This window comes from Anguilla rostrata, chromosome 13, assembly GCF_018555375.3.
Source record: "Anguilla rostrata isolate EN2019 chromosome 13, ASM1855537v3, whole genome shotgun sequence".
Classification (NCBI taxonomy): domain Eukaryota; kingdom Metazoa; phylum Chordata; class Actinopteri; order Anguilliformes; family Anguillidae; genus Anguilla; species Anguilla rostrata.
In genome coordinates, this window is record NC_057945.1 from 8,371,616 (window position 1) to 8,384,630 (window position 13,015).

General features: G+C 42.9%; 1 protein-coding gene across 1 annotated transcript; it reads left to right on the forward strand.

Annotated features, from left to right (window-relative positions):
• Window positions 1-1,334: 1,334 nt before the first annotated feature.
• On the forward strand, window positions 1,335-12,274 carry atp6ap1a (ATPase H+ transporting accessory protein 1a). Its single transcript, XM_064306444.1, has 10 exons — window positions 1,335-1,549; window positions 3,498-3,624; window positions 4,146-4,220; window positions 4,869-5,068; window positions 5,163-5,203; window positions 5,843-5,928; window positions 6,409-6,668; window positions 8,113-8,163; window positions 9,032-9,269; window positions 10,137-12,274. Exons 1-10 carry the CDS (start codon window positions 1,428-1,430, stop codon window positions 10,344-10,346), a joined length of 1,410 nt encoding a protein of 469 aa, XP_064162514.1. The 5' UTR covers window positions 1,335-1,427; the 3' UTR covers window positions 10,347-12,274.
• Window positions 12,275-13,015: the final 741 nt, after the last annotated feature.

Below are 13,015 nucleotides of genomic sequence, written 5' to 3' on the forward strand. Positions count from 1 at the left end.
TGTGCATGTGCCCAAGAGCATGTGCGCGTGCAGCAGAGTGTACTGATTGTGTTTATTGGCGATCTGTAAGGTCTAGCATGCATAAGTACACACACACTGTCCATGGGAGAACTGTAACGTCTGTACGTGAGAAAAAGTAACTGTTGTGTGGGATAAGTGGGTGGAGCGTTTGCTGTGCCTGTACAGTCCTAGACCTGATTGGATGAATGACTGGTTCCTTTTAGAAGCCGTTTGTCTTATCAGTACATGCCCACCAAGACAGGAATGTGGTGTCAACTTTTGGGCGGCATGTGATGCAAGATCCAGTTATGCCAGACTACAACAACTACAGAGGAGGACTGGACAGTCTTAATAGCCTAACAGGAACATGCAGTTATAAGAGGATGACTGTTTGCTGGCCTTTGGTCATCCTTCACAATATCACTGATGTGTCTGCATACAATGCATTTGTGATCTGGACTCAGATTGACCCAGCATGGAACAGTGGGAAACTTCACAGGATGAGCATATTCTTTAAGAAGTTGGGGGCAGCTCTTGTGACCCCCCCCCCCACCAAGGTAAATACAAAGAAGTTAGTATCTTCCCAGAACTCCACCCTCCACATTCCTTATTTATCAGGGTCATTCAATTGGAGGAATCTTCTTCCAGCAAGCAGAAGGAAGTGGTGTCACACCTGTCCTTCCATAAAAAAAACTGCAAAACCAGCACAACTTGCTACTAATGCAAAAAGTACATCTGCAATCACACAGACTCATGTGCTGTCATTCATGTGCAGTATGAATAGGTCACTTACTGCAAACCCATCATTCCCTCCAACCAATTATTGCACATGGATACAATTGTATTTGTGGGATTTTTTATATTTTACCTTTGGCTAAAAATAAAGTTTTCTTTCAGAAAATAATTGCAATTTATTCTTGCTTAAATTTCCAATACACGGGTCAATTTTGATCTAAAGCATAATAGTTGAATATGTTCATTATGTCAAGTAATCAAGACAAAGAAAATATATGGCAAGTGTGTGCTAAAAGGGCCATAAGCAACATGCATCCTACATCTTTCATGGCAAATATAATGAATTAGGTACTGCAAAATGTATACGTTTTGTTATGAAAACTGTCCGCATGGACTGTAACAAAAACAAAAAAACAAAAACTTTGTCAAACTCATGGTTGCAGTTTGGCTGACTAGGTGAGTACGGTAAAATAAAACTGGAGGGTAAAATACCTTATGACAACTAGGAGTGGTTAAACAATGCCGGGTCAAAACGAACGCGGTAACATAATGGTTTTAGGCCTACGTGATCCACGAACATAACATGAGTGTTAAAAACCTTCATTGATCAAACGACTGACTAACAGAAACCAATATACGTACACACTCGGGTTGTCCAAGACTGGCGTCATACCCGAAGACAGAAAGCGAAGATGGCCGACACGAAGATGAACCGGGTTAGAGTCACAGCATACACCTGTGCAGTTTTATGTTGCTTATTTCTAACAGGATGCTGCAGCGACCAGGTACCGTTGATAATGTGGTCCAGCGGAGGGTAAGCGAGCGTTTATGTATCTATTTTGTTTTGCATCAAAATTAAATGGCGTTAGCCGACTCTGCAGACGTCTATGGCTAGCTTATCCGATGAGCTTTCTCGCTGTCTGGTTACCATAACAGAACAGTGTGAAAAACATATTAGTTTCTTTAGTTGGTTAGTCAGTAGCCTATTTAACCTGCTACATAACCGTATATTCTGCCTGGTTTATGTGTGAACATCAGGACAGAATAAATCATGAAAATGAATGAAATGAATAGCCTATAGGCTATTAACAGGATGAGTTAGCCAGCTAGCGCTATTTCCCCGAAGGTCGCTGTGCAGCTCCACCGCTAACCAACATAGCAAGGCCTACAGCGTTTTGTATCAGCGCAGATATAAAAGTAAAATAAACAATAAACCGCAAAAACGAAAACAGCTTTTGGCAAATTAAGGGAATACATGTTCAGGTAGATCGGCAACATAACGAGTCATTTTCCGTCAAATGGCGAAGCTCTTTAGTGCACTGCAGTAGAGGTAATGTTAACGTCACTTTGCGTGTTCTTATTCCTTTTTGAGACGTCATTGAATTTTAAACTCTTTTATTTGTAATCGGTAAACTGGCTCCCACTAATTCTAAATTACTTGAATCAGTAGGCGTAATGAATGCTCAGGAAATGTAAGTTTTTTTTATATGACCGTGGTAGAAAAAGCACGACGATGTCCTCCCGTTGCTCTGTTCCTCCCTCCTCCGTTTTACTAGGCGCTGTTAGTCAGGAAAGACGCCAGCCCGGGGGCCGATGTAAGAGGGCTGCGCCTGCTTCCGAGCGCTGTCCGTTCAGCACTTTGTTGTTGTTGCAGCTTATTTCTGCTGCAGCTTAATTCTTCTGTATCTTATTGCTTTTATAGTTTATTGCTGCTGTAGCTTATTTCCGCTGTAGTGTATATGCTACTGAAGCTTATATGCTGTCGTACTTTCCTGTCGGTACAGTAAGGTGCAGCAATACCACGCTGATTCCATGGTAGGCTGCATTAGTTATTTTGTATGATTTACTTTGTTTTATATACAGTGGATTTGTGTGTAACCATGTTATATCACCTTTTTGTTGCTTTAGAAATGAAAGCCTGATGAATCCTTTTTTAAATACTGTGTTCAAATTTTTTTTTGCCATAATGGTTCAGATAGATGCACGCGTGTGGCCTCCCAGATATAGCAGCTTGGTGTTCAAAAGACTACCATGCGGATTTATGATTTTCCATGCCGAATTCTGTTTAAAATCTGCTTTCTTTCCCAGGAACAAAAATAATGTTTTTACAAATAGTAGAATCCTACCACACTATTACGTAGTACCTTTGAAAGTGTGTATATTATTTTGATTGTTATAACATTGCCATGCATCTCAATTGTGCCATATTCGCTTACCTTGCAATTTCCACCAATCACTCATAGCCCACAAAGTTTCATACATTTTCATTGTACTGTACTGATGTTATAGCAGTTTTTGTTTTTTATGAAACTTTGCTAAAATAATTGGGTTTTGACAGCTTTGCTACTTGGACCCCTAATGTTTCAGTGTTCCTCTGAGCTGGTATATGGCATGTGGTATCAGTGTTCCTATGAGCTGGTATATGGCATGTGGTATCAGTGTTCCTCTGAGCTGATATATGGCTTGTTGTTTCAGTGTTCCTCTGAGCTGGTATATGGCATGTGGTATAGTGTTCTCGGTGATTGTGTTGTTTCAGTGTTCCTCTGAGCTGGTATAGCATGGTATCATGTCTTGGTATTATGGTGTGTTCAGTGTTCCTCTGAGCTGATATATGGCTGTGGTTCGGTCTCTGAGCTGGTATTGCATTGTATCAGTGTTCCTCTGAGCTGGTATATGTCATATGGTTTCAGTGTTCCTCTGAGCTGGTATATGGCATCTGGTTTCAGTGTTCCTCTGAGCTGGTATATGGTATGTGGTTTCAGTGTTCCCCTGGGCTCTGTGGCTCCTCCAGCAGTGGGCCATGTTGTGTCCAGTTCCCAGCTGGTCTCCTACCTGAACGATGCCCTCAGTGGAGCTCCACACAACGTGCTGCTCTTCCTGCAGGAGAAGGTAAGGGCTTCATTCCCAGCTTTGGCTTTGCACACCTACTCACTTTAAAACCTGGCTGTAGGCTGGTTTGCAGTCAATGTAATTCATTTCCTGACCCTTGTGACGAACAGATCACATTTTTGCCACTTCTGCAGACACAGTCATCTAAAAACACCCACAGACACATGCAGGTACATACGGACATCTACAGACATCAGCAGATGTCTTCATACACTCACAGACATCTAGAGACACCTGCATATATTTATAAACTCTACAGACATCTACAAATTCTCCTAATATCAATTTACTGAATAGCCAATGCCTGTTTAATATATTGGGTAAAGCTAATGAGCAGCTTCTGATATCCATGAAGGTACTGAAGAACAACAATTTGGTAAAAGAACATGGAGGTAAACTTGAGCAGACTGTATTTCTGTACTGTGGAGGTTAACATGCTTAAGGGACTGACAGTTACTGTAGTGTTACTGTAGAAAAGGCTTGTGATGTTATGTTTGTATGTGTTCTCTTGATCTGTACAGCTGAGCTTGGATGACTTTACCATGTATGGAGGTGTGTTTGGGAACAAACAAGACAGTGCCTACCAAAACCTGGAGGTAAGCTTAATGCTAACGCACATACTGGTAATAAGCTAGATATTGCTAATGAGCTAGTAGACTTCCTGTTAATAATATTCAGAGCCATTGTACCCTGTCCATGAGAAAGTGATTTGTACTGTCTATACTATCTATACTCTATAAGTCTATACTGATGACACTGAATATACTTTGTGGTCCTATAGCAGTGTATATGTATTTCTATAGCAGTGCATTCTGTATATGTTCCTGTAGCAGTTCATAAACTGTATGTTCCTATAGCGATGTATATATGCTGCTTTTGTGATGTGTGTATATTCCTATACAGTGTGTATATGTCCCTATAGTAGTGCATATATGTTCCAATAGCAGTGTGTATGTGCTCCTATAGCAGTGTGTATATGTTCCTATAGGAATGTGTATGCCCCTATAGCAGGCTGTATATGTTCCTGTGGCAGTGTATATACATTCCTATTGCAGTGCGTAAATTCTCCTATAGCAGTGTATATACAGTATATTCCTAAAGCAGTGCGTATATGTTCCTATAGCAGTGTGTATATGTTCCTATAGCAGTGCGTATATGTTCCTGTGGCGGTGTATATACATTCCTATTGCAGTGCATGAATGCTCCCATGCCAGTGTGTAGACTGCATGTTGTTCTCTCTCCAGTCAGCCCTCCAGTCTTCACCGCCTCCTTCCTCCTTGGTTTTGCCCATGGTGTCGTGGCCGGGGGTCAGCGCTGTCCCTGGCCTCCTGCAGGAGCAGCTGGGCACCTCCCCTCTGTACCTGGAGCCTGCCACCCTCGCCCAACTGCGCCTCAACGCCTCCGCCCCTGCCCTGCTGATCATCCGCCTGCCCTACAGCCCAGGGTACGCATACCCTTACACACGCGCATGCCTTTACACACACACATGCCCGCTGCTTTTCCTCGGGCTCTAACCCTGTTGGTTGTGCTCGTTTCAGGGCTGACATGATGTCCCCTAAGGAGGTCCTCAGCGGTAATGGTGAGCACTACCCTTACTGGTGCTGTGTGTCACTGTAAATGTATGGGGAGTAAATGCAGTGCTGTGTGTCACTGTAAATGTGTACAGAGTAAATGCAGTGCTGTGTGTCACTGTAAATGTGTACAGAGTAAATGCAGTGCTGTGTCACTGTAAATGTATGGGGAGTAAATGCAGTGCTGTGTGTCACTGTAAATGTGTACAGAGTAAATGCAGTGCTGTGTGTCACTGTAAATGTATGGGGAGTAAATGCAGTGCTGTGTGTCACTGTAAATGTGTACAGAGTAAATGCAGTGCTATGTGTCACTGTAAATGTGTACAGAGTAAATGCAGTGCTGTGTCACTGTAAATGTGTGAGGGGTAAATGCAGTGCTGTGTCACTGTAAATGTGTGAGGGGTAAATGCAGTGCTGTGTGTCACTGTAAATGTGTACAGAGTAAATGCAGTGCTGTGTGTCACTGTTCATGTGTGGGGAGTAAATGCAGTGCTGTGTGTCACTGTAAATGTGTACAGAGTGAATGCAGTGCTGTGTGTCACTGTAAATATGTGAACAGTAAATGCAGTGCTGTGTGTCACTGTAAATGTGTGAGCAGAAACTGCAGTGCTGTGTGTCACTGTGTAAGTTTTGTGTATTTTTCCCAGATGAGGTGATTGGGCAGGTGCTGGACATTGTGAAGGAGCAGGGAGTTCCATACACTGCCATCTACACTGCACTCAAACCTTCACGGGTAAAACTGGGTGCTGTTCGTCCTGCAGTCATGCATCTGTCAGTGTATCGAGAAACGCATTAAAACAGCCTTTATAGTGTGCAGAAATTACCCTTCTTTCACTGTTTAATGCCAACATTTTCTAATCTCATCTTCTGAATATCTTTGGAATATCTTTCGCCATCTTCAAGGAAGTGTGTGTTTCTCAGGCATGTGTGTTTGTGTGTTTCCTAGGTGATAGGGAAGGTGTGTGTGTGTGTGTCTTTCCTCAGGCCTGTGTTTGTGTGTTTTCCAGGTGATAGGGGAGGTGTGTGTGTGTGTGTGTGTGTGTGTTTCTCAGGCCTGTGTTTGTGTGTTTTCCAGGTGATAGGGGAGATGTGTGTGTGTATTTTTCTCAGGCCTCTGTTTGTGTGTGTTTTCCAGGTGATAGGGGAGGTGTGTGTGTGTGTGTGTGTGTGTGTGTGTGTGGTTCTCAGGCGTGTGTTTTTATACGTTTTCCAGGTGATAGGGGAGGAGATATCTCCAGAGCTCCGGTCTGTAGGCCGTTCCTTGCTGCAGGTTAGCCCCAGCACCCCCTACCCCCCCGTGGAGTTTAAGAGTGAGGGATCCAGCTGCATCTTGCTGTGGGCAGAGAACCTCACCATCAGCTTTTACAACAAGGATAGAAGTGCCTGGGAGAGACACGACCTGACCCCACAAACCTTCGGCCACTCTGTCACCCCCTCGCTAACGGGCTCCTCCTGTAACCACAGCCTCTCCAGGTGAGCTTCAACCATTCCATTAGCCTCTCGCTAACGGGCTCCTCCTGTAACCGCAGCCTCTCCAGGTGAGCTTCAACCATTCCATTAGCCTCTCCTAACGGCCTCCCTTACGAGCTCTCCCGGAGCTTCACCATCCTAGCTCTCTAAGCTCCCTTAACTACACCTACTCCAGGTGAGCTTCAACCATTCCATTAGCCTCTCGCTAACGGGCTCCCCCTGTAACTACACCTACTCCAGGTGAGCTTCAACCATTCCATTAGCCTCTCGCTAACGGGCTCCCCCTGTAACTACACCTACTCCAGGTGAGCTTCAACCATTCCATTAGCCCCTCACTAACAGGCTTCTTCTGTAACCACACCCACTCCAGTTCCTCAGTAACAGGTGTACTGTATGTGTAACTTCACTGAAACAGAGGTGGATAATCCAAGTTAAAAAAAAATAAAACTCCATCCCAGTATTTTGTTTCAATCACCTGGATTTGCGAATTAGCACAATTTTTTAGCCAGGAGGTAAAATTAATTAGTGAAATCAGCTGGCTGAGTTCATGAGTGGAAGAAACACATGGCAGGACTTTTACTTTCTGACCCCTGACTTTTCTTCTCTGCAATATTAGTACAATATTAATCGCGGAAGGGAGGTTTGCTTTTTTTTCTGAGAAAACATTTCAGTAGAATACCGATCACTAAATACATTAGTCTGAACCGTATAACTACAATCAATGAAGACAGAAAAACCAAAGTTTCAAGTTAAGATTGAGTCTTAATTCTGACATTTTGTGACACACTGGCAATGTTTTCTGCCAACTAGAGTCGGGTTAATTGTTTACAGTAGCTTTGTTTTTGTTGCTTACAGTAAAGTTGCAGGCTGGGATGTCGCAACCTGATGAAAATAGGGCAGTTCTATGTTCTGATTGGCTGGTCGATAGTTGGTATTATATTTCCTGTTGTTTACTGTTATGCACAAGGTGGCTATAAATAAATGTTTTCCCAGTGGAGGTACCGTTTACAACAGGTTCTCCTTGCCAGTTCACTTTTGCAATTTGAATTACTTGCCAGCAGAATGCAGTTGTGTACCACAGCATATTTTAACTTAACTATATTCAATATCCAAACATCCCATAAATGGTTGATGGGTGATCTGCTGACTGTGTGAAAGCCATAAAGTATGGATGGATAACATCAGTGTAATATCTCAAGCCACTGAACAACTACACGTGCTCTGTGGGCAGGGCCATTGTAATTTTGAAAGACACTTCTCTCTCCAGGAAATAAATGCTTTAATATCAGCCAAAGGTGATCACTCTGCTCCATTAAGTAGTGATTGCCACTGACCTTGCCTTCTGAGGGAATGGGTGCACCCAAACCATGCCAGGGAAACGCACCCCGCACCCTTCACGGAACACTGTTCACTGACCCATCCTTAACTGTGACTCTCTGTGTTTCAGGCTCGTCCTTAATTATGAGAACGTCCTGGGATTCGGCTCCTTCCGCTTGATGTAAGTACAAAACTAAACTAATGTAAACTACACTACACTAATGTAAACTACACAAAACTACACTACACTAATGTAAACTACACAAAACTACACTGCACTAATGTAAACCACACAAAACTACACTACACTAATGTAAACTACACAAAACTACACTACACTAATGTAAACTACACTACACTAATGTAAACTACACAAAACTACATTACATTACTGTAAACTAGACTACATAAAACTACACTACTGTAAACTACACTACATAAAACTACACTACACTACTGTAAACTGCACTACAAAAAAACTACACTAATGTTAACTACACAAAACTAAGATACTGTAATATACTTTATGAAATATAATTTAAACATCCACATGCTTAAAGTATATTGGACTGAGAGCCTTAAGACTACAGCGGCCCCAGAAGCTCCCAGCTACACTCCCACGTAGTCATGCAGGTGTGCTGAGACCTTCATGTTCTGGAAAGCATATACAGATGGCTGGCAGGCCCAAAAGTATACATATGTGATATAACCATTGCTATTTGCCACTGCAAGCACATTGTGGAAGTTATTTAATTCAGTGGCTGTTTTATTTGCTCTTTTAAGAACATAGCCTGCCAATGCGTCTCATATACTAGCATGTGTCATGCTTTCATACGTATATAAGTACTGCATATAGAACATGCCAAACTTGTGTGTGTGTGTGTGTGTGTGTGTCTGTATCTGTCTGTATCTGTGTGTCAGTGTGTGTGTTTGTTTGTATTTGTGTGTGCGGGCATGCATGCAGGTGTGTTTCCAAGGTGTTTTAAATCAGTGGCTGTTTTAGTTGCTCTTTTAAAAGCTTAACTCTCCAGTGTGCCTGTTGCCTGCAGCTTTGCCATGAGCCGGCGGTTCTACAGGGTTTCGGCGCGGGAGTGGTTCACTCTGGACCAGGTAGAGCTGGAGTACGACGGGCAGAAGGCCACCTTCAACGGCAGCCGCAACATCAACGCCCCGGCGGAGTTCTCCTACCACTGCGAATCGGTCACCAGCTTCCGCTACGCGCTGCTGGTGCCCCGCACGGCCAGCGACAATGCCAACCAGTGGAGGCTCTCCTTTAACCACTTCCAGGTGCTGTCCCTGACCCCTAACCTCTAACCCCTAGCCCTTAACCCAGCAACAGTGTCCACCAGTGGAGGCTCTCCATTAACCACTTGCAGGTGCTGCCCCTGACCCCTAACCCCTAACTCCTTACCCCTAACCTCTAACCCTGAGCCTCTAACCCCTAACTCCTAAACCCGAACCTCTACCCTCTAACCTCTAACCCAGCAAAAGTGTCAACTGGACTGTCCACTAACCAGCCCCTGAACCCTACCCCCTAACTCCTAACCCCTAATGCAATGCTAACACCCATCATTGTAGGCTGTGTTTACACCACTTATACTGATGCAGTGTTGTGGCTCTGTGCAACCAGATACAGATGTACGAGCACCTTCTCTTTTACAAACTGTACTTTTTTCTTTTCTGATACTCTTCCAGTGTCAGAACAAGAGTCAGTCTATGTTATGAAATTGACCCATTGCTCAATCTTCAGAAAAGTTCACTTGGGGATTATCAAGTGTACTGTATTCTAAAATGCTACCCATTTATTATTTTTTCCTTAATTTACCTTTTTATCAATGACATGATGAAGCTCAGCCTAAATAGAGAAAATGAAACCTCAATAGACGCTACTGCCACATGTATCATCATGTTTTTTGTAATATATAGGACATTAAAGAATAAAATGCCAATAATGCCCAAATCCTTTTTAGCACGAAAATAGTGAGTTTTACCTCAACTAGGGTCTTTAGGCAGTGCAGGTACTAAAACATTGCCATTGCTGTAGAACTTTAGGACAATGTTTTCCACATGGTGTCAGAAACTGTGTGCACGTTAAAGTCCCTGTGCTATATGACTGTGTTCCTTTTCTTGAGACCTGTGTAATCTGTGTGACAGATCCAGGGCTTTGGGGTGATGGGGCAGGACTTCTCCTATGCCAGCGACTGTGCCGGGTTCTTCACGCCAGGCATCTGGATGGGCCTGCTGACGTCTCTGCTGATGGTGCTCATCCTGACCTACGGCCTGCACATGATCACACAGCTCCGAACCATGGACCGCTTCGACGACCCCAAAGGGCCTGCCATTTCTGTACCCCAGAACGAGTGACCTTCCCCTGAATAACTGACTCCCAAAACAACTGACCTGCCACAGGTCAACTGACACCCAGAACGACTGACCTGCACCGGACAAACTCGCATCCAGAACGAATGAACTGCACCAGACCAACTGACACCCAAAACAACTGACCTGCCACAGACGGACTGACACCTTGAACAACTGACCTGCCACAGAACAACTGACACCCAGAACAAGTGACCTGCAGCAGCCCAACTGACACCCTGAACAACTGACCTGCCACAGAGCGACTGACACCAGAAACAACTGACCTGCCACAGAACAACTGACACCCAGAACAAGTGTCCTGTCACAGACCAACTGACACCCAGAACAACTGACCTACCACAGACCGACTGACAGCCAAAACAGCTGACCTGCTGCAGTACAACTGACATCCAGAATGAGTGAGCGGCACCAGCCCAACTGACACCCCGGACGATTGACCTGCCACAGAACTGATACCCAATACGAGGAACCTGCACCAGACCAACTGACATCCAGAACAACTGACCTGCCACAGGCCAACTGACACTCAGAAAAACTGACCTGCAGCAGAACGACTGACACCCAGAACGAGTGACCTGCCGCAGAAGACTGACATCCAAAGCGAGTGACCTGCACCAACCCAACTGACAACCCAAATGATTGACCTGCCCCAGAACAACTGACAACCTGAACGAATGACTTGCACCAGAACAATGGACACCCAGAAAAACTGACCTGCCCTCTTCCTGCCCCAGAACAAGTGGCAAGATCATGCCCTCCTCTCCTTATGCACAGATCTGTCCAGCTCTATTTTTTCCTCTCTTCCCCAGTATAATATTTCTGCTTTCTGTTTGTCTTCCTGCTTTCCAAAATGATCTGTTTCCCTCAGGTTTCAGACTTCCCCATTTAGAGGTGGGTAAGAGACGATCACCATTGAGTTGAAACCTCCAGATTGCAAGTGTAGAATATTTATGGCTAATCCTTGCGGTGTTTGTTTGTGGAACTCTTTGAAAAAGGCTTTGTTAAAACTCTGGGGTGTTTGATAAACATTACGTATTACCTGTGGAATTCTGTATCTCCGGGAGCCACTGCAGGTGTGTTGTTGGAGAGGGCAGATCTTTCATATCTAACGGCTGAAATCCGTTTTCCTCATAGCTGTTGTAAGTGAGATCTTGCACGGTACCTAGATCTGATGGATACCGCAGTGGCTCTGGGGTTCTTAGAGAATATTTGTAAATATAAAGAGATTAATATAATGTGTGGGCTGTGTTTGCATGTGAAATGTTATTTGTACATTTCTAGTTCTTGATTTTGTTTTATTGTCTGTGGTGTAGATGAGATTCCAGTACAGTGTTGCTGAAGTGGATCTTTAGTGATAATCTATCTGAATTATTTACTGCTTTAATAGAATTCTTCAGCACAAACAACTATTTATGGTTCATTATTAGAAAATTTCAGACTGCAGGATACTTATAACAGGCCCTTGTTGAGGGGATCTCAACCTCTTTTTAAATTCAGATGCAGAAAAGAAAATGCAGGATCTGTAAAACACGCACTATTATTGGAAATATGTCTCATTGTGTTTTACTTTGTCACGGTTTTCTGTTTATTTACTAGTTACAGGAAAATTCTGTTATCTGTTCAATGACAGCAGTTATAGAGACATACAGTCGTAGCCTTCAGCTAAATTAGAGGGAAAAATCATCACAGAAAACGGGATGTGAAATACAATGAATATATACTGTTTTTTTCCCTTTCTGTTGTATCTGCTGAATAGACTGACTTGCCATTTATATGTGTATATCTGTAGTGGTTCTGTCAACTCAGTGTCTGAAAACTGAATTAATATTTGTCAGAAAAATTCAACACACAAAATCTCCAGAACTCAGATATTTGGGAGAACTGTCAAATAAATAAAGTTTCAGTATAAACCTTTGTGTGTGATTTTTATACGTTATAATTGAACTATTAAAACTATGGCATATTTGGTGACATTCCATACAATCGCATAGCAAAATTTAAATTTTATGATAAGAAAAGATGGAGCAGGTTTTGGTTATGTGTGGTGACGATTAGGCAACGTGATAACTGGGCAATTGAAAGGGTTCCCCAAAAATCGAAATTACCGCAACAACAAAAAACTTCTGAAAGACAACAATCCCTATAAGTTTACAAATTGTCCCATCAAATGGAATTTAAAATTTCATAAAAACTTATTCGGCAGAAATCGCTGGTAGCTTAAGCACTACTCTGGAACGTATTATGAGATTACTTTATTAACTCAATGAAAGCATGACGTCCTGAATGGTTGTAAAATAAAAATGCCGAGACTCAAAACTCTTCCAGAAGTTTTCCAGAGGTCATACATACATATTACACATCATATCACATCTCAGAAAGTGTTTCTGAACTATCGAACTATAAAAATACGTATATAAAATATATATAGCCTAACACAAAAAACGGAACATTCAAAATGCAATGCAGATACATTTTTAGGCAGTTGCGCATAAACATAGTTTTGTTGTATAGGTTTTTTTTAGCTAAAAATATTTTTCCAAGAGTTTTAACATATTTTGACATATTGACGTATTTAAATACACTAAACAGGCGCACGCGTTTTTGTAGCGTGGGGATTTGATGCCAGTAGAGATCATTTTGGAGATATCCGT